The 21,877-nt window shown below is 51.3% G+C and overlaps 1 protein-coding gene across 1 annotated transcript; it reads left to right on the top strand.

The window, feature by feature from the left end:
- Positions 1-58: 58 nt before the first annotated feature.
- Positions 59-21,877, top strand: LOC144736624 (integrin beta-1-A-like). Its single transcript, XM_078619189.1, has 4 exons — positions 59-208; positions 19,243-19,315; positions 19,919-20,007; positions 21,456-21,877. The coding sequence occupies exons 2-4, from the start codon at positions 19,243-19,245 to the stop codon at positions 21,858-21,860; spliced, it is 567 nt and encodes a 188-aa protein (XP_078475315.1). The 5' UTR covers positions 59-208; the 3' UTR covers positions 21,861-21,877.

Genomic DNA, 21,877 nt, shown 5'->3' on the forward strand with positions numbered 1-21,877 from the left:
TGAGTGGGTGTAGTGGTGGTGGTTGTAGTGGTGGTGAGTCAGGGTCACGCCCCTCCTGCCGTCCCCACCCCCCGCGTCTCGCCCGGGCAGCAGCAGCAGCCACAGCAGCCACATCGCTCTCCAGCCAGAGAGGAGGAGGAGGTGAAGAAGGTGGAGGGAGACGAGCGAACAGAAGAAGCCACTCGACGAGACAGCGAAGAGCCACGAGGTACGTGTCGGCTACAACTACACTCGCAACAACCACCACCACCACACAACCTTAACGCCAGCCGGAGCAAGGAGCAGCAGCAGTAGCGAAGTGAAGGGTGTTGAACAATGGGGCTGGCAGGCCACGCCTGCTGCCGGCGGCAGGACGAGATCAGTCGATTCCGTTACAAAGAAAAGGGGGCACAACTAGACAACAACCACCACCACAGACAACAACCACCACCACAGACAACAACCACCACAGACAACAACCACCACAGACAACAACCACCACCACAGACAGCAACCACCACAGACAACAACCACCACAGACAACAACCACCACCACAGACAACAACCACCACAGACAACAACCACCACAGACAACAACCACCACCACAGACAACAACCACCACAGACAACAACCACCACAGACAACAACCACCACCACAGACAACAACCACCACAGACAACAACCACCACCACAGACAACAACCACCACCACAGACAACAACCACCACCACAGACAACAACCACCACAGACAACAACCACCACAGACAACAACCACCACAGACAACAACCACCACCACAGACAACAACCACCACCACAGACAACAACCACCACAGACAACAACCACCACAGACAACAACCACCACAGACAACAACCACCACAGACAACAACCACCACAGACAACAACCACCACAGACAACAACCACCACAGACAACAACCACCACAGACAACAACCACCACAGACAACAACCACCACAGACAACAACCACCACAGACAACAACCAAATACTGTACAACAACCACCACAGACAACAACCACCACAGACAACAACCACCACAGACAACAACCACCACAGACAACAACCACCACCACAGACAACAACCACCACCACAGACAACAACCAAATACTGTACAACAACCGGCAAGCGACAGGCACGGCAAGTGGAGGAGTGAGTGTACTGTTAGTAAGAGTTAGTAAGTCCGTAAGTTAGTAAGAGTTAGTAAGTTAGTAAGAGTTAGTAAGTCCGTAAGTTAGTAAGAGTTAGTAAGAGTTGGTAAGCGTTAGTAAGAGTTAACGGTGCGAATAGTGAGCGGTGATCCAAAGGGGCTCTACTACTACACTGTCACGCCTCTAAGAGTTGATACTTTTTATTTACAAAGACAACGAACGGGACACAACTTAAAAGCAACTCACACGCCACAACCACTCACCACCACAATCACCACAACCACCACTCACCACAACCACTCACCACAACCACCACTCACCACAACCTCTCACCACACACCACAACCACCACCACTCACCACACCACAACCTCTCACCACAACCACCACACACCACAACAACAACACCGACTACATGCAGTGACAACCACCACACACAACAACAACACTGACGACATGCAGTGACACACACCACCACAACAACAACAACCAACAATAGCAAACATCGGTGTGTAAATGAATGAACTGCTACTAATAACGGGAGTATTTACAATGAGCGCAACCCTTGACAAACAACTCTTGAGGAAGCCGCAACAAACAACAACAACCACCATGAACACAACTTGTAATAATGGGCAACATCAGACGATGTGTTTATATTACAGCCAGTTAACAACCTCATGGGAACCAACACCACCTGGCTGGGCTTCTTATCTTGGCGTCTTGAGAGAATTATTAAAGCACAATAGGCAACCGAAACCATCAACGCCATCATCAGCAACAGCAACAATCGTATTTAGCATTCAAAATCAACTAAAGTTGATTGGCGAGTCTTGAGACGTCTTCAAACATTCGCCTCGAATGCAACGGGGAGAGGCCCTTTTGTACTTTGAGGCCGTGTCAGATTTGTGGCTTGCGTGGTAAGTTTGTATGGTTTTAAATCGTTGTTGTTTCTTTTGCGGCTGTCTATCCCGGTCAGATGTTGCATCAATGGTGCAGACCCTTTCACTTTGTAAATACATCGACAATCCCTGCTTGTGATCACCGATTATATTCGTTCAGACGTGCCAGGGTCTCGCCCACGGGCCCCCCGGCTTTCCTAGCACCGCTGCCGGGTGGCTGCAGCCCTGGCCGGCAGACTGAGCCACACCCTGCCCCCCCCTGCTCCCCGCGAGGACCTCTGCCCCTGCTGCTGCTGTGTTGGTCAAATGCCCTGCAAGGCCCCCACGTTGTGTCTCCCTGCCCCAGCAGCGAGCGGGCGGAGGCGTTGCAGAAGTCTGCCTCGTCCAGCCCTGGCCACGTCCATGGAATCACCGCGTTCACCACCCCCGCCGTTGACTTAACCACAAAGCAGTACCGATTTTACCGGACCCCGGTCGGCGGAATGATTGGCTGAGTTAACCCACTCCGACCTCTTCTACCCTGACCGCGATTTGAATGGGCAGGTTTGAATGGAAGCCAATGTGATAATCGCACTCTGTAGCCTGCGGCAAAGTACAGAATTCGTGTGCAGACTATTTAACTATACATATGTTTTTATTTAACCAGGTAAGGCCCACTGAGCTATGTAGCTCTTATTCAGAAGCGACCTGGCTATCAAACGATAGCTCACGTGGAATGTTATAGCAGCCAAACACTCTTAAAGGCGTGTGACGTTGATTATAAATGTGGAGGGAAAACCCGGAGGAGCTGGAGAATAATTCACGGGGAGAGACAGAGAGACGCAAACTCCAGATATACAGCGGGTGTCAGTTTCGGGATCGAACCCACGACCTCCTGGGTATACCAGGCGAGGTCGTGAACATCTCGCCGCCGTGTATAATACGGTAACGCTGTGAAATGGCACGGCAATTTATTCTACCCCGTCAATCCACATCTGGATGCGGGCTTCCATCATCATGCTGTGGTCGGACTTGCTGCCGACCACAATATTTAAACGCACTGCTTTGTTCAATATCCTTTTGGAGATCCTAGCCCCCGCAATGGGGTGTCTACATGGATGTCCCTGTACATGTTTTATAGTGGAGGGGGGGGGATGTGCTGAGAATTTAATTTAATGCGTATGTGGAGCAATGGTGCCAACTTCACAAATGTGTGGCCATGGGTCAAGAAAGGGCACGGATTGTAAAAGATCAGCGTGCTGATTAAGCATCAAGCGTTGTGTTTTGCGATAACTTACGGAGGTGCGTCTTATGTTGGCGCAGTTATCGGCACGGTTTCCTGCATTGTGGTTCCGGTGAGTCATTCACCTGCGTTGTTACCTGCAGGGCCGCCGCTACATGGAACCAAGGCGAGGAAAACTTTCGCGAGCTTGCCAATTTGTAGTGTTAGTTTATTACTCCGCTTGTGAACGCAGGATAGACTCGGCGAGTCTCAACAATGATTCTTTTTTATGGACCTGCTAAGTTTTCGCAGGAGTGGGTGATGTTGCTGCGTGTTATCCCGATTGAGTAAATTGCAGGCGATTCATCTTCTTGGTTCTTTCAGTAAAGTCACGTAGAAGGAAAAAACTAAAAATAAAACATAATAAAATACAATTCTCACGACGTTTCGGCCACAACGCAAGCAGCCGTCCTCAGGTGAAGAACAGGGCTGTCGGAAAGACAGCGTCAGACGCTGTCATTCCGACAGCCCTGTTCTTTACCGAAAGAACCAAGAAGATGAATCCCTGCAGTCACGAAAGCTTTAAATGGGAAAAAAAATTGCAGGCGATTCGTCCGGATTTGGGATGTTTGGCCAATGCCAGTTCCATTCTATGTGTTTTTTTTTTACCAAGGGAGGAAACCGGAGGACGTGGAGGGGAACCTCCTCATTCAGAGCAGGAGAACGTACCAATTCCAGTAGAGAATCAAACTCATGCTCTTCTAGCTGGGAGGCTACAAGTATTAACATTGCACCAGCACCATCCTGTTAAGTTCGTTTATGAAATTACTGACAAAAATATCCGTCGACCACGCGTTTATTGTGTTCGTCAACAATACTTAAGTGAACGAAAATCATCAATATGATGACCACGACTTACCCACCAAAGCGCAGCTGATGATGACAAGACTAAACTAACGAGTCTGAGTGAAGGTGCAGACTTAAGATAAGTCAGGTTCGTTGTTAGAGACTGCGGGTTCGTGTGCAGTGCTGGGTGGATTATCAGATGGCAGGACTGCGAGATGTGGTGACAGCTTGGGGCAAGGCCTTAAACCAGCAGTAGATTCACTTTTAACTAATGATGATGATGATTGGAAACTGCAGACCAAAAATGGTAAATAGCTATACGCAGTCTGTATATAATACGATTACTGAGCTCACCAACGATGAATAACTAAGAGCGGACCACATTTTTGACCCTTTGAGAGGATAATACTTATCTAAATGACTGATGGATAATAATCTACAGACGAAGACTCCACTGAAATTCAACAGGCTGTCTTCGACTAGACTATGAGTAACATGTATTTTCTTAAGTTAACACTGCTGCTTGTGAAACATCATGTTGTTATGAAACCACTATGTCTATGCCAAGTAAAGGGAGGTAACGGGGTGGGGGGGGTTGGCATAGGTTGGGGCAGTTCCCGTGGCCTTCCAGGCACCTTTCACACAGGAAGTTGTGACATTCTGACGTGGGTGAGAGCGTTTGCAAGATAGCCTGGCATAATAAAACAATAAAAGTCAGTTGAGAGTTTGGAGTGTTTAAGGCAGGTCGTGTGCAGGTGCTGGTTGGATTGTTCGTTACATGTTAGGACCATCAGAGATGGCTTCATACGGCAATGGATACATCATGGCTGATGAGGAAACCTAAAGCTAAGGAACAGATACAATTGCAACGTCAATACAGACAAAGAGCTTCCCTGATCAAACAGGCATGGAGGGATGGATGCTTATTTGTGGTGGAAATTCCACATTCCTTTGGCAGGAGCCAGGTGATTAAGAGAACAGTACGTGTGTATCGACCTCGGATAGATTATGGAATTCGGACTCCCGCTACAGCCCGACAGAGAGTGCCGCATACTATACTGTACGTAACAATGCCGATTGTTTCTTCAGGAAAGGCTGGCTGAGCATGTAGGCCTTCTTGTCATGATGGGATGTTTTGGCCAGTTTGAAATCAATTCATTATTTGGTGGTACTCCATTGGCAGTGGTGTACAAACGCAAATAACATAAAACTCAAACCATTTGTCAATGACACTCACTGTTGTGAGGGAGAATATTAATTCATACCGTCTATACTTGTTCTTTTCGGACGGTGTTTTTCACGGACGTGAGCCCTTTAATGTTCTGCTTCGTGCGTAGGAAGGAAATTGGATTTCTGGGAGAGCCCCGTGCACAGTAGGGGGATATTGCTCAGATAAATCTCATGCGAGAGTTTACAAACCTACTTGCTGTACTCCCATTTCCTTAGCCACGTGGCAGCGCCAGCAGTGACCTTGAAGTTTGATCCGCGAAACCCATGCCTCCTGGTCCGGCAAACCCATCATTGTAGTGAACAAACATCTGTGCGGTGACCTTGAGATCTCTGGAGGCCGGACGACTTTACAGAGTGTAAGCCATTTCCTCAATGTTGCACATGCGGCACGTTGAGTTTGTCTTAATGCTTAATGCTTGATGCGTTGAGCAGGGCCCCCCCACCCCGCCAGACCCCTTTGGGTTGGATGCGGAGAGCTCTTGCCAGTGAACGATTCGGCCAAAGTGCTCTACCCTCGTCAGGTCACCGAGGCTAAGCAGACTTGAAACTGGATAGTGCTCGGATGGGCGTCCGCGACTGTGAACAATACAGATGTACGCACAGGGTACTTCGCAAGCTCTTCTGTGAGGACAACAACTTCAGTTGTTGTACTGTGCTCCTATGCTCTCACATCCGCCAGCCCAGCAACATTTGTTGAAACAAGCCCAACTCGGCTGACGAGAACCAGAAGGTCGAAACTGGTTCATGGTTTCCTTGCAAAAGCAAATGTTGCTGGATAATGTTGGCCTGGGAAGCCAGTGGGCCGATGGAGGGAGAATACGGAAACGGAGGTATTGATTATCCTGCAAATGTTATTGCTCACAATGCTCCCCACGCAGTGTGGGTCGTGGGGGTTGTTTGACCATACTTCACTACGCTGGTCAGTGAGGGTTGGTCAAGGCGGGGAACCCTGATGCGAGCGCATGCCCTCTGCTTGCTTACAGTAGTGCCCCCTGCATCACCATACACACACACCTCTTTTATGTACATTCGTGGTCCACCCATCCAAGCACTATCCGGTTTCGACTCTGCTTAGCCTCAGTGACATAACGAAGGGCAGCACGGGTTGGCTGATTTGTACGTAAGTGTACAGAACGTATTGTATATTTCTAAAAAAGCGTCTTTCAGTGCGGTGGTGCGTGGTTTTATGAGTAACGGCTTTTACATTTCTGCGGGGCGGTTTTAATGCCTGTGATGCGGATGCTTTCACAAGGCCCGCCTCAGGAGCTGGAACCCCCTGGGATCAAACGTTTAGCCACCGCCTGGAACTAGCCACCGCGGATATTAACCAAATTAATATAATGCCTCCCCTTCCCATTACCTCTCCCATCTTTAAACACGGGCACAAAAAAATGAACGCATTTATCAATAACACCGTGGCCTTAAAAGGAATAGATTGAATAGATGTCGTTTTGGCCAATGGCCCTTTTTCATGGAATGACGACACCGATTAAATATTTTTCCTTTCAATGACCACTGTTATTGACGAATGTGTTGATTTTGTTACTTGTGCATGTGCACCACCGCCAAATAAGTTGCTTAAAATAGAATGTTTTTCTTTTCCTTTATACAACCCATCAGTCGCATGACCTTCTGTGAGTGCGTCTTATCAGCAGCGTTGGTTCAATGCTAGCGAAAACGCTGGGCCCGATTCGACATTCAGCTTCTCGTCAGCCGAGTCTGGCTTGCTCTATCTAACCAACGGGGTTGGATGTGGAGACCCCTCCCTACCGGGAACGTGAGATCTGTAATCCGGGCACAGCCAGCTGCCTGCGTGCGCGTGCCATTGGCGTCGCTGACATGTAACTCTTTTCGGGATAAAACTAAAAATGCGGGGCAGTAGGAGCTCCGGTTGAGTTTACATGCGTGCAGCTTTTGCGGAATACAGCCTGCCCCGTAGATTTCCGCGGATGTGCCCGATAGCTCCGCGATTGTTGGGTTACGTGGAAAAAACATGTCAGGCTTTGCTCGCCGGTAGGAGGTTGTCACGTCGGAGCGATGTGTTGTGGAATTGTCCGTTTCGGTGACGATTGGGAAGGCGTTCGTGCGTTCCTGAGCGGACGGGATATCCGGCGCTGGGAGCACTCGCTGCCCGTACGTGCTGAGCAGAGTATGTTGATATGTGCGTGTGTGCACGCTCACGCCGTATAAGGTGCTTGCTGACAGCAGTTTCCCCAACCATGGCGGCGACGTGGGGGGCTATTGTCTTTTGCTTGTCGCACGCCAAAAGGATACTGCTCTGTGAAGCCGAACTCTGCCTTGATAAGTGGAGTCTTTCCATGAGTCACATCGCCATATTTACTTTACAAGACACTCACTGTGTCTGTCTGCGAGTCAGTCCGTTAGTCACAGCTCCTACTTGAGTCATTTTTATTTAGCACGGTCACGTAAGGGCTCATCCATACTCCAAGAAAGCAGGGACCTCTCCGGCTTGTTTACCCGTGACAGTCTCGCCGAGTCTCACGACTCCTTTTCAGGAGGGGCCTGCCAAGTGCTCACAGTCGGAGGTGATGGTTGTGTAATCCTAACCGAGTAATCTGCGGTGTAATTTGTTTGCGTATTTGGCAATTGGACTGACACCGACACGCGATGGCCTCCTCTTGCGAATTGACACCACCAGATATTTAACGACCTCTAACACTGCAGTTATCTACTGGACATCTGTGAAAAAGTTACTGGACTTTTGTGAAATTGAGCCCTATAGCTCATCAGATTCCTCCAATACGAATATATATTCTGATTCTGATTTAATCGGAGTGTACTTTCTCTTGGTCATGTCACCACCCCTATACGGTACTGCCCCTTATTGATAATGCATTCAAGACTCATCATCTCAGACTAAGGTCAACGAGTGACACAATGTTAACCGCGCAGCGTTGGTTTTTTTTTCTTTCCTTGAGCGAAAATGTCGAAGCTCTCTCTTTCCATTGCTAAATGTTGTTATATCTTCAGTTCAAAGTTGGGAGAAGTTTTTGTAAAATGAAGAGAACAATCCGGCTAAATTGTTCCTCGGGCTCGTGTCTTTGTCTCGCATGTGACGTACAGGGACTCCTAGGTTCCAGAGGTCTGTTGGTAAGTCAATTAATCCAACTTTACTCCTGTTGATTCCAAACATGCTGTACGATCTGTACACTAAACACGGGAAGTGGCTTTAAAAGTTGTATAATCTCCTGTAGATGTAGATACCTCTCTTTCTTCACGTTCTGCAGATGTAGATGTCACTGGTTCTTCACGTTCTGCAGCTGTAGATGCCACTGGTTCTTCATGATTTGCAGATGTTGATGCCACCACCGCCATCCATTGCGCGGCGGTTGAATTTATGACTGTCGGTCCGAACAGGAATCTGGACATACGGACCAGGTTTGTTCGTATCTCTGAAAGTTCGTAAGTCGAATGCTCGTAAGTAGAGGAGTCTCTGTATCAGGATTGTAGCACAGTAGACGTGTGATGTAAGGACACCAACTTGCGGGGTGCAAGTCCACGTGTGTGTGCATCCTGATGAGAAGTTGCTGCCTGTGTCGGGGAAGCTGCCCTTTGCTACCCACCGCCCTCCTCCCGTCCCCCCTCCCCCCCACCAGTGTAAACTGTGTTGTTTACATGCGAACTGTGCGGCCATATAGAGTGCGCCTACGTGCAGTTTCTGCAGGTACGTATGTTGAAATTACTCGCCACAGTGCGTGGCCAACCGAGCTCATCGGAGGTGCGGAAGGTAGACAAAGATTCACCCCCTAGGTCGGCGATGGTCAACGCGGACGAGTTACCGGGGCCACGGATGCCCCCGGCGCCCCACAGGTTGCCCACCACTGTCCTCGTCTGTAAGCGGTGGGCCGGTACCAGACTTGATTCACCGCGGGACGGGATTTATTGACAGGAAAGCACTGAATCGTTTTCGTCACTCCGGTGAGAATGTTAGGTGCTAAAATATATAAGTTGACAAATGTGCCTGTTTTCCCACGTTTAGCTCTCCACGTGAAAAAATTAAACTAATATTTTTGAGAAGAACGTCCATACACCGAGGAGACGGAATGACGGAATCGGTTCGTGTCCTCCATGGATTGTCGCACCGTGAGAAGCGGCAGTGGTGGGCGGCCGCTGGGGAAGGCCTCCATCCAGGCTGATGCTGACATTAATGGGGTATCTATAAACCGATCACCCTCTGTAATGTTTGTTCTTCGACGGAGCACTGCCTTGCTTAGGTGAAGTATCGTGAGTGCCGTGCAGACCCGGCTAGCTGGACTGGATAGCGGCACCCATGCCAGCTAGGTACTTGTCTTGCCTCGAGACAACGTGTGCTCCCTTCGCCAACCCGCACTGACCGGCGTGGTGAAGTATGGTCAAATCCCCCCCTCCCCCCCCCCCCCAATGCACCTCAACCATGGCCCCCGATCGCCAGCAGCTCCGGATCCACCCACCGACGATGTCGGTCGAGATGGTGAAGGGGAGCAGGTGGGTGCTACGAATCGCTGGGTACTGCGAAAGGTGGCGGCGGCGGCTTGGGGGAGGCATTGATCCAGCAGCGGATTGACCATGTCTGCCGATGATGATGCGCGTATGATGTCTGCAGTGGGCCAGGGAGAGTTTTGTTATCTGGGAGGTTTGTACTGCGGTGGCGGTGACGCGTTGGGCTTGGCGCGGCGTCTCTCCGTGTTCACGGCAGCCAAGGTCCAATTCACTTGCGCTGCACCCACCTTCCCTGTCGCTCTGCCTGCAGTCACCTACGTGGGGCTGGGCCCCATCTCGCCACGTCCCGTCGCCTGTACCCGGCTGTGTCACAACGTTGACCGTGGGACAGGCAACTTGCAGGCTGTGTCGGTCAAACAGCTGCAAAAACACCGTTGTATCGGCCCTGGCCAACTATAGCTCACAACTCTTTTTTATTTCACCAGACAAGGCCCACTGAGCTGTGTAGCTCTTTTCCAGAAGCGACCTGGACACTAATGATAGCTCAGCAAAGTGGCTTATCACGTGGAAACGTATTGCAGCCAAATACTCTAAACGTACTTTGATGCTTAATGTGGAGGGGAAAACCGGAGGACCCGGAGAAAAATCCACACGATCATGGGGAGACACGCAAACGTCAGGGTCAGAATTGAACCCACGACCTGCATACCAGGCGAGGTAGTTAACATCTCGCCACCGTGGCGAATTACTCGGCGGAATCTCGCCGAATCTAGGGAGGCTCAAGAGATGCCGCTGAGTTTCGGGGCATTGCCTGAATGGGCTCCACGCGTGCCGTACACTGTCGCCATGAGAGTCTCGCCGAGTCTCCGGGAGTCGTTTTCAGGAGTTTCCTGAATTCATTGGGATGTTGTGGCCCATTGAATTCCATCAGCGAGTGTTCAGCTCTGTGTGGGAGGAAACCAGAGATACCCGCCCGTTCAAGGACGTGTAAGAACTTCCTTGAAGAAATGTTACGGTGATAGGCACATGTCAGTTTTAAGGCTATCGGAAGCGCACAAAACTGTACATACGAGACAGACACCAGCGAGAAACGCTTCAAAGCGAGACGGTGAAAAGGACACACAAATAATCCATTCTTGATCCGTTAAGCATATTCATCATCACAGTTCCATCGATTCGCCTAGTTCATAGGTCCTCTCTTTTTTTACATTTACGCAGCTAAACCCAAAAACCTCTGTTGTGGATAATATTGGTCACGAAAGCCGACGTGTTAAACTGAGCTGCTTTCTTATGGCAAATGTCCCTAAGCGGCCCAACACTTCCGGACCGAGAAAAATAATATGTCTGTGGATGTGTGCGTGCTGTCAGCCGACCTGCCGACACTGCCGGCGATTGTGCGAGCGGCGAGTTCACAGCAGCAGCGCCGACTAGGGCCTGCTGTGCGCAGATGCTGGGCTGTTTGCCGGGTTCCGTGCCGGGCTTTGTTGTGCCGGGGAGCCACGTGCTGCTGGGTGGAGGGCACGGTGACGCTGGGAGCCGAATTCTCATACGGTTCCCAGTGCAGTGTGTGGTGCGTCGTCCCTTGTGTTCCTTGGGAGGTGGTGGGGGTGTTTGATTCTTTTCTCACTCCAAATCAATGTTGCTTTGTATGTATGTTGAAAGTTCATGTGAACTCAACCAGAGCCGCCCCTACCTTTTGCTCATATTTTGTCGAGTTCAATGTACAGAACAGGTATGAAACCAGGCCAACATATTTAGGCCCAGTAATTAATATTTACTGAGATATGTGTATCCTTTAGTACAGGAACGGGGTGGGGGGGGGGGCGTACACTCTACTTGTGTTACAGATGGGCAGTTAGGTCTTCTGTAATATTTTAGTGAAATGATTAACAATCAGAGCTTTGGTTTTCTTGTGATACTGGGTGCCTCAAAATGTATTTTTTTACGTCAACATTCCCCACCTTCATTTTAAAGAAACAAAAACGCTTTTCCCTTCAACTTTCCCCGCGAGAAAAATGAATTGAAGAAGACGCTTTGATTCGGAAGCCGAGGCACTTTTCGCACGATTCAACGTTTAAAATTGTCAACGCATGGAACGAGAAGTGAAATGGAATTGACAAACGACATTCCACGTTGAACACACGTAGGAGGTGTCGCGACCAGTGTCATCCGTAGCAGAGGTTGGGTTTTTTTGTTGAGTTGGAGCGCGTGAATATAATCGTGTCGTTAAACCCGCCACCCTCTGACACAGCAAGGTTTTTATCACGTAAATAAAACGTGGCAATTCGTTATTAGTTGAGCACACCGGCGTGTTGGATAGTAAACCCACGACATTTACAATTGCTAATTGGCCGTGTCGGATGGTGGCTGGTTTAATGGCACATTGATATTTACGCGATCTAACACCAAAGAGAAAAAATAACTCTGTTATGGATGAATTCGTTGTGTGGTGGAGTTTTTATTATGTTGTGTGGCCTTGTGTAGTGTCCGCACCTTACACCACCGTCATCTACCCGTGGCCATGTAAGAAGCCGGTTTCATCACAAAACGTATAAATCGGATGCAATTCGCGCCTACTTCATGTTAACAAAAACGAAATGCCTCTGACTCCATAGCTGCTACTACGGTATTGTTAGGCAATTGCTCGCACACCAGTTTAAAACGTTTAACAATTTCATTCTCACCAGGCCCCACGGCGTAAGCAAGCACAGTTTTATAGTCCGATCTGTCTCTCTTTTCGCCTCTCTTATGTGCTGAAGAAGGGCCAATTCCAGAAACATTGCCTGTTATATATATAATTTTTAAGGCCGCATGCAGCGTTATTGCCGAATGTTTTGAGTATTTTTATGTCACGCTTTGTTCACATTCCTCTTCTCATCGGACAAGAATTTAGTTTTTCGATGTGGGGGTTGGGTGGCGTTAGCATGCCAAGCGATAGTTAAAAAAAACACTTCATTTTAGACATCCCGAGGCCAATATCTGCTCAGTGCGTTTTCGGACTGTACTTTGGGCCCCTTAAGCCGAACATCCAAGGGGGATTTTCCCGCGTAGGATTTTGCCATTGGTTCTGCTACTGCTGTGTAACTCCCCGGCGTGTGTTTTCGGGTTCGTTGCCGCGCGTTGTCAGCGTCGTATTTTCCTGTGTTTGCTACCCGCGCGTAGCAAGCAAGATGTTTCCATCGCAAGGGATGGTCCGAAGCGAAATGTTAATCAGAAACTGACGGCCACGTGGAGCGAAACGTCGGACGTCGTGCCGAACGACAATGTCGCGCGGCACGACCCGGAAGCTCCATCGCAGAACCGCCGCGGCAGAGCAACTGTGGAAATTGACGCGGCCAAATCCTGCGAAACCGATTAAAATTAATTTTAAAACATTACTCCCCTTGGTTGCTCGACTTTTGCGACCCAGAGTGAAGCAACCGCCGAAACAGCTGCTGCTGCATATTAGTGCAAGATTGTAATGCCGGGAGCATTTTGCAATTCTTAAACAACTACAACTTTTTATTTTTGTTATATCCCCGATAAAAATGTGCGCGGCTGTACGGCACAACCACGGAAAACTGTCTTGAGAAGACGAAGAAGGCTGTTGGTGCACGGTGGCATGGAGATGTTAACTACCTCACCTGGTATACAGGAGGTCGTGAGTTCGATCCTGAAACTGACACCCGCTGTATATTTGGAGTTTGCGTGTCTCTCTTATCATCATCATCACGATGGCTAGGAGATGTTAACTACCTCGCCTGGTATACAGGAGGCCGTGGGTTTGAGCCCGACCCTGACACCTGCTGCAGAGATGGAGTCTGCTTGTCTCTCTTCCCGTGGTCCCGTGGATTTTTCTAAAGTATTTGGCTGCTCAAAATTTCGACACGATGAGCCACTTGGTTGAGCTATCATTTAGCGAGGGCCAGGTCCCTTCTGAAAAAGAGCTACACAGCTCGGTGGACCCTTACCTGGTGAAGAAAAAGTTTTATAACACGTGGGAGGCGGTAGCGTGACCATCTCGGACATCGCGAATGCGATCTGAAATTCCTGACATTTTGCTGCTGCTAATCCGGGGATCTGGTTTAGAAGGTGCCCTCTTTTATTATTCTCTGCAAAGTAAATCGGTGCAAACGATCACGCCTCTGGGAAACACAACAAAAAACTAAACGTTTGTTTTCTCTTACTGCGATTATGTTGTCCCGTCAAGTTAAGAACTTGGGTTTTTTAGTCGTAGTTTTTCGTTGCCGAGACTATGATCAATGTTTGTTTGGGCTCTGGGCACGTGGAGCGTACTGTAGTACTATGTGGCCTAACCAAAACACAAATGTGGATCACAATCAATTTGTTTCAGACCCTACACTTTTAAAACTTGTCTCCCATGTAATTTGTAGTTGCCTCTAGGATCAAATCATTACAAAACGCACCCAGTCCCATATGATCTCTGAAGCTAAGCAGGCTTGAGCCTGGTTGGTGCTTGGATGGGTGGCTGGCAGGGCTTGCCAGGTCGGCGTTGGGGTGGGAGGCTGATGGCTATGTTGAGTGTCAGCCACCCCCTTGGTGTGCCGTGTTAGCCTTAATAGGTGCTCGCTAACAGCACTTGCCCCAACAGTTTGTGAAGTCTATACGGGGGATCTTTGTCTTTGTCTGCTTACAGCACACGTGGAAGCCCTCCTGTCAATCCACTGCTGGTTTAGAAGCCATCCGCGCGCTCCACTGGGTTGGCGTTGTTGTCAGCAAGGTGCCGTGCAGAGACGTGCAGTGCAGAGACTTGCAGTGCAGAGACCTGCAGTGCCGTGGTGAGCACTCGTCTTTTGCGCAGCTGCACTCTGTTGGTGCAGCGTGGCGACACTGCGGTTTGTGTAGCGAAGTTGTTTATACGCTTGTTGACGATCATGGGGGCGGGGGGGTGGTGTTAGGGGTGTTTGACCATACTTCACCGCTCGCTTGCTTGAAGCAGCAGTGATGTTCCCAGCTGCGTGACCCCTGTTGAGCGGTTCGCTGTTCCGGCAGTACATGCGTGGGAGGTGACCCGCCCCCCCACTCCTCTCCCCCCCACCACTCCACCTCACCCGCCCCCCCATTCTCTACCCCCCCCCCATCCTCTCCCCCACCACCACCACACTGCATGCCTCGCATTCCAACTCCCACCGCCATCTCCCGCCTGCAGCTCCATGCTCCCTGCATGGGGACAAGCGCAGCAGCAGCAGCGTCACGGACTGCTGCTGCTGCAGCAGAGAGAGTGGGGCCATGTCTCTTAACACACAGGGTACACTCTGTGTTGTGTTGTGTACAAGGGCCTGGTGGCTGCTGCTGCTGCTGCAGTAGATATGTAATTCGTGCCATGGTGTAGCGGGGCGGGTTTACAATGGGAGACTGCGGAAGAGGCGGCTGCTGGAGAGGTTAACAACAAGTTTTGCTGGCTGAAGGGAGGGAGGGAGCGATGGACGGTCACAGCCTTTGGACTTGCAGGTTGCTTGTGTTAATGTTAATAAAAAAAACATTCAATATGTTTCGATTGGTAAATATCAGTACATTTTCAATATTTGTGGTCTAAAGGGTGGGGGGGAGGGGCAGAGGTCATAGCCCCCCCCCCCCCCCCCTGTATCTGCCACTACACAATGCTGCACTATCTAACCACACCATCTACACCACTATAGGCTGTGCTGAGCATGCGCAACTCCAAGTCTGGGTTGTACAGCAGCATTGCGAACTACCCGCTGCACCACCATAGTGCCTGGGGCAGTGTGGAGGGTAACACACTCGGTGCAGTGCAGTGGCTTCCCCTGCGTTTGGGCTGGTGGAGTGGCCCACGCTGCACTTGGCGCGGTGTAACAGTTTGACGCTGCGAGTTATGCGACCGCATTGATTCTTGCTGCACTTGTTGTGATCGGCGGAGTGTACTCAGTAAACTCGCAGATACACGGCGTGCTTCGGTGTAGTTGTAGTGCACTTGGCTTGGTGACTCATGTTGTTGTGTACCCGTCTTGGGGGACTTCAGAACGCATTTTGTCATCCATCCGGTGGATCTAGGCACCGTGCAGTTGCGTCGGGGGAAGTGATCACCATGACCCCCACCAAGTCTGTGTGGGAGACAAAGGCGGCCGGGCGTGGTGCCGGCCACCCACCCCCTTCGTGTGCCGTGCCGGCCTTCATAGGTGCTGCTCGCTAACGGCACTTGCCCGAACATTCTCTTGAGGCTATGCGGGGGATCTTTGTTATTGTGGGTGTCTGTTCTACTCTGCTTGGCTGGGTTTTCAGTCATCATAGTCAAATAAAAGCAAAACCCATCGTAACGGAAAACGTAAATGCAATACTTTTGTTAATGATACCGTGTGGCCTTAAAGGGGATAAAACGTTTCTAGCTGATGTTTCGGGCAATGGCTCTTCTTCATTGCACAGAGAGAGGCTGGTAGAGAGACAAAGAGGCGATCACAAGCAGGGCCTCACCATTCTGGCGAATTGCCCGATGACGCTGGATGCAATTACCAGCGAAACGTCGTACTCAAAAATTGTAAATGTTGTGGTTTCACGCTTCAACACACCGGTGGACTAAAGTAGTGAACTATTTGTCTTTTGTCAACGTGACACTTTTTTGCTGATTGGCCGTGTCGGGTGGTGGAGGGTTACGACACATTTATAAATAACGCGATCGAACCCAAAATCGTTGATTATTAATAATATTGGTCGCGAAAGCCTACGTGTTAAACGGGATCACAAGAGTTGGAGACTGCGCTTGTTTACACCATGGAACCTGATGGCAATGACATTTTTCAAAATATGTTCTGGTGAAGGAAGGACCGTTTGCTGAACCTTCGCTCATGATTTTTTTTCCTTTCAAGGCCATGCCCAGTATTGTTATTGACGAATGTGTTGAGTGTTTGTTCCTGTTGTTAATTGTGCTTTGTGCACCCACCGCTAATGCATTGCCAAATAATTCAGGGTGGGTGGGGTGGGGGGTAATGTGCAGGCCGGATATTCATTTTTGTTACACGCTCCTGCGTGTTGCTTGAAACTTGTGGCCCGGTCTTTGTGCTCGCTGCTGGTGATGCTGGCGGATGGCTTGGTGGGCGGGTGGGTGGGTGGTTAGGCGGGGCAGGGCAGGGCTTGACTCACCGTTGTCTGGAACCGCACCACGCCACTGTCTGCGTCTGCTGTGCCAAGCGTCAGGTTTTTTTTTCAGCCAGCCCGCAGCGCGACCGCGTCAGCTGGCGTCACTGCCCAGCCAGCACTGATCGATCGGGCGGCAGGCGAGATGTCCATACATGGGCGTAGGCGAGGCTCGCTCCGCCGTGGTGCGTGGGGGTGAGAGGGAGGCTTGCCTTGCTCGCACGCTGCGCAGCACGTTCTTTTATTCCCAAGCGATTTTGTCCCATTTTGTCCCATTTTTGTCGCCCGTCGTACCGGTCGGCGTCGCGTCTCGAGACGGAGTGTTCGTGGCGCAAGCCCTTCGTGTTGGAAAACGGCTCGCGGAAGCGGATATCACGGAGCTTTGGTCTCCCGTGTCTGCCTTGTCTGGCATCAGAGCATGCACGCCTCCGTGTCCCCGTGTCTCCGTGTCTCATCCTCTGTCTTCCTCGTCCAGTGCAAAAATGGTTCAGTACGTTCCACGGTTCAGCATAGCTCCCATATTCCCTGTGTGCCAAGTGTCTCCGTTTCTCAGGTGTCCCGTTTTCCCGTGCCTCCGTGTCCCCACGTGTCTCCTTGTCCCCCGTGTCTTGGGCGTCTCCCTTGTCCAAAGTGCGACCGTGGTTCGGCAGAGCCCATTGCAAGTCGATACCTGGCTGACGGGCGGAGGTCGTGGTGGGGTCATTGGTGAGAAAATGATTCGTTCGAGTTGACGAGGCCCATTGGGTCCGTCACCAAAGCGATGTTGACGAGAAGCCGTGGGGTGGAAACTGAGACCACAGTGGGGTGGTCGTGATGCACGTTGACCCATGTTGTGAGTTTGGGAAGGTCGTGGCGGAAGGGGGTGGAACATGGTTGTGGGGGTGGTATGTGTGTTCGTGTGGTTGTAGGTAGTGTAGCGGTCAGCATGTTGCATCGCGAACCCCGGCTACCCGGGTTCAACTCCCACTCACGGTCGACACCAGTGTCGATTACCTGAACCGGCCCTGGGCACCCCCTATGTTGTGTATTGAACTTCTTTCCCAGCGTACGTAGCCAACCGTGCTAATCGGGTGAACTCAGCCTCCAATTAGTACCTGGTGCAGTGTGTAAAGATCACTACTGGGGAGACAAAGGCGGTCGGGTGTGGTGCTGGGCACCCACTCCCTCGTGTGCCGTGCCGGCCTTCATAGGTGCTCGCTAACAGCACTTGCCCCAACAGTGTTAAATTCTTTCCAGGGCATCTTTGTCTTTGTTTGGTTGTAAGTATCCGCGGGGACCGGTGGCGATGCAGTGGATAGCACCCTGCCCTACAAGACCTGCTACCTTAGTCTGATAACATCAGTGCCGAATGATATCAGAACGATTCCTGGGCCCTCTCCTAGGTTGACTCGGCCTTAAACGAATACCCGGTGCGGTGTGTATAAACATCAGAACTGGGGGGGGGCAAAAGTTCCAGGGCGTGGTGCTGTCCACACCGCTGCCTCGTGCACCGTGCCGGTCTTAATAGGTGCTCACAAACAGCACCTTTCCCCAACAGCGTGTTAAAGGCTGCACGGGGGGGGGGGGCAGATCTTATTCTTCGTAGGGGTGTGTGCGGATGTGCTGGCATGTCAGTTGTTATTACAGTCATGTTATCACTCTGCTACGACCCTATGTCCAACCTTCCTCTCTCCCGCATTCCGCTACCCACTCATTCTGCCGCCCCCAATCCTCAAAACCCCGACATAATGTCTCACCTTTGTAAAGCATTTTGAGATGCGCTTACATTCAGACAAAAATTATCACGTGTCGGCAACATCATCATTATTGAGGGCCAAATAGGACATTGGTGTTCATTCAGTGGGCTATAAGTGACTGGTCGCCAGGACGAAAATATATCCTCCTCGAATCAGAATCTTCATTTCTACTGGAGAAATCCTGTGGGCTCTTCTTCACAGATGTCCAGTCGGGGTGGGTCCGAGTGTTACAACAACAAACAATACAACAAACACAATAGGAGTGCAAAGTATTAGAAAGGTAAATAAATCACTTTTTAAAATGTATTTTACCAGGTGAAGGCCCCTCTTAGCTTTTTTTTCAGAATTCACCTGGCCACAAATGATAGCTCAACAATGTGGCTCATCACGTGAACGAAGTGGCTTATCACGTGAAAAACCAAACAAGAAAGACACTCCTCATACCCGACGCGTGCTGCTCGTAGTGATGCATAGTTGCGGTTTGCGGGACGTATATCGAAGTCGGCTGCCTCGTGTGGCCGAGGGCCGTATGAAGTCGCGGGCACGATGTTCCCAACCTCCGCCACGCCTTCACTGACGGTCGCTCGCTGGCCGCGTTCGCCGGGCTGACAGGACGTCGGGGCTGTGTGCGTGTGTTGTTGTTGGCGCAGATGGAGGTGCGATTGCTGCTGAGGACGGCACTGGCTGTCACGCTGCTCGCCAGCCTCTCCCTCGCCCAGCAAGGTGAGGGGGGCAGGCCACGGCCGGGATTCAGAATGGCCTTGGTGGAGACGCCGCCCAGGTCCTGGGTACCAACTCGGGTTTCGTACGCTCGCGGTCATCAGAATATTTACTTATACCGGAGGAATCTGATGAGCTATAAAGCTCTTGTTCCGCAGAGGCCGGATTCCCAAGTGCGCCGAGTTGATGGTCCGGTCACCAATGGCTGCACACACACAAAGACGGTGGTCACCGCATCGCGCAATTTCAGATGTGCTTCTGCGGCCGTCTGGAACGCTCTTCCTTCGGATATTTGAAACCCACTTTTAAATCATCTAGATTGAAAAGCCATTTCTTCAGAATCGCTTTCCATGTTTAGTTTGTTGCCCTTCCCCCGCACCTCCAATTAGCACGGTTGGCTACGTACGGTGAGAAGGAAGTTGAACACACGTACAATCGAGTGCCGCGATGAGGGATCTTGAAGACGGCGAGGAGAGATGGAGACACGCTATAACCATGCCCTGTTCCCACTACCCCCACAATCTCTCCTCTCCCCCCCCAACCCCTCTCTACCGCCCCCCCATCCGGCCCCAAAACCCCTGTCCCCCCGCAACTCCCCGTGTGCAGAATCCCACAACGAGTGTCTGTCGCGTAACGCCAAGTCGTGCGGGGAGTGCATCCAGGTCGGCAGCCGCTGCGCCTGGTGCACGATGTCCGTGAGTAGCGCGACGCTTGACACAACCGCAGGGCCGCAGGGCCGCAGGGCCGCAGGGCCGCAGGGCCGCAGGGCCGCAGGGCCGCAGGGCCGCAGGGCCGCAGGGCCGCAGGGCCGCAGGGCTGATGGTGAATAACTTAACCTGACAATTCCAGCAGCGAGGAGCTATTTTATGTAGCGGCGTCGTTCACGCAGGCTGCATCCGCAGCACACGGAGGGGCGCAAACAAAACGACGTTTTCAGTCAACTAGCGATGGGCGTTCATCCCGCCTGGGAGGCGAGTGGAGCACCCGGAGACAACCCTTGCATGCGAGGGGGGTGGGGGTTGGTGGGGGGCAACGCTCTATCTCCGATCGCCGCATAGACGAGACGAATTATATTTGTCCTGGATCGACCTGGACCCCCACAGGAAGGGAGTTTTGAGAGTTTTGAGATACTTTTGCGGTCGTCCACCAACCCTCGCTGCCTCCACAGTGCTGGGCCACAGGCCACGTGCATCGCCACCACCGCCCGTTGGTGCGTGTGCCGTTGAGCGTTGGCCTCTGGGACTGGGTGGGGCTGACCACGGGCACTCCGGTCTTGACCCTTAATATTCCAAAAATCTTTTGACTTTCCTGTGCCGGCGTAGAAGCATTGCCCTGCTGCCTTCTCCTTGCAGCCCAAGCCTAGGGCACCTGGCAAGCTCTGTGGGTCCTGGTGTTCGCACATCAAAGTGGAAACTGGACTCAATTCTTTCGTAGCTTCCGAGATGTACAGAGATCGGGCAGATTTAAGCGTGGTTGTTTTCCTAGCCAAAAGTGTTACTTTCGAACATGAGTCAATCAATCTGGTGAATGAGAACAATCTCATTTACATTGTGACTGCAATTCATTGACCAATGCTACAATTGCAATTGGCCCCAAGGCTTGGGTTGGTGGTTTCAGTTTTCAGATTCATTTATTTGGTATAGCCCTGTGAGCCATTCGGCTCTTGAATCGGGTGCTACCGCAACAAACAAAAAACGAAAACATGAACAAGAAAACATCTTAAAGTGACAAACATAAAAATCCAGGAAAAAACCGCAAAATCTTCCAGAAAAAGCACCGTACACCAACGCTGTGTGCAAAAATCCCAGTGGGATGCAAGTCAAACAACAACAACCACAAGAAAACTTAGATTAAAGCCATCAGTCTAACTCCATACTACAACAAACAAACATGGCCGAACCAAATTTTTTTTCGAAATCTGACCTACCACAAAGAGAGAGAGGGGTCTACAAAGAGGAAGGCGACGTTGTGGGGGTTGGAGGGGCTGGCTGGCGGTGGAAACTGGGCCCCATTTAATTACCGGAACCGGTGGTGGAAGGTGAGGAGGGGTGGGGGGTGCGGGGGGTGCTGCCGCGTCGCCCCAGCTGATCGTCCGCTCCCGTCTCCGTGTCCCGTCTGTCCCTCCCCGCTCGCTCGCCCGCAGAACTTCACGGGCGTCGGGGAGTCGAACTCGGCGCGCTGCGACTACGCAGAGAACCTGAAGGAGCGCAAGTGCGACGAGCGGCACGTGGAGAGCCCCAGGGGCCAGGTGCACGTGCTGCGCAACACGCCCGTCAGCGACCAGGGCACGAAGCTGCCGCCCGAGAACATCACCCAGCTCGCGCCGCAGCACGTCCGGCTCACGCTCCGAGCAGGTGCCGGACTACGCGGGCGTCGGGAGATCTTTGTCGCGGGCGAGCGGGCGAGGGGCGAGTTGGCGAGTTGGCGAGGGGCGAGGGACGAGTTCGCGAGGTCGCTCGTCAACAGGAAGTGGCGCGCGCCGCCTCCAGCGATTGGCAGAATCGCGGGCGTCCTCGGTGACGGTGCCAGAGTTGGGGACGATGCGTAAATGAAATGCCGGGTGCC

Source organism: Lampetra planeri, chromosome 62 (assembly GCF_965212315.1).
Source record: "Lampetra planeri chromosome 62, kcLamPlan1.2.h2, whole genome shotgun sequence".
NCBI lineage: Eukaryota > Metazoa > Chordata > Hyperoartia > Petromyzontiformes > Petromyzontidae > Lampetra > Lampetra planeri.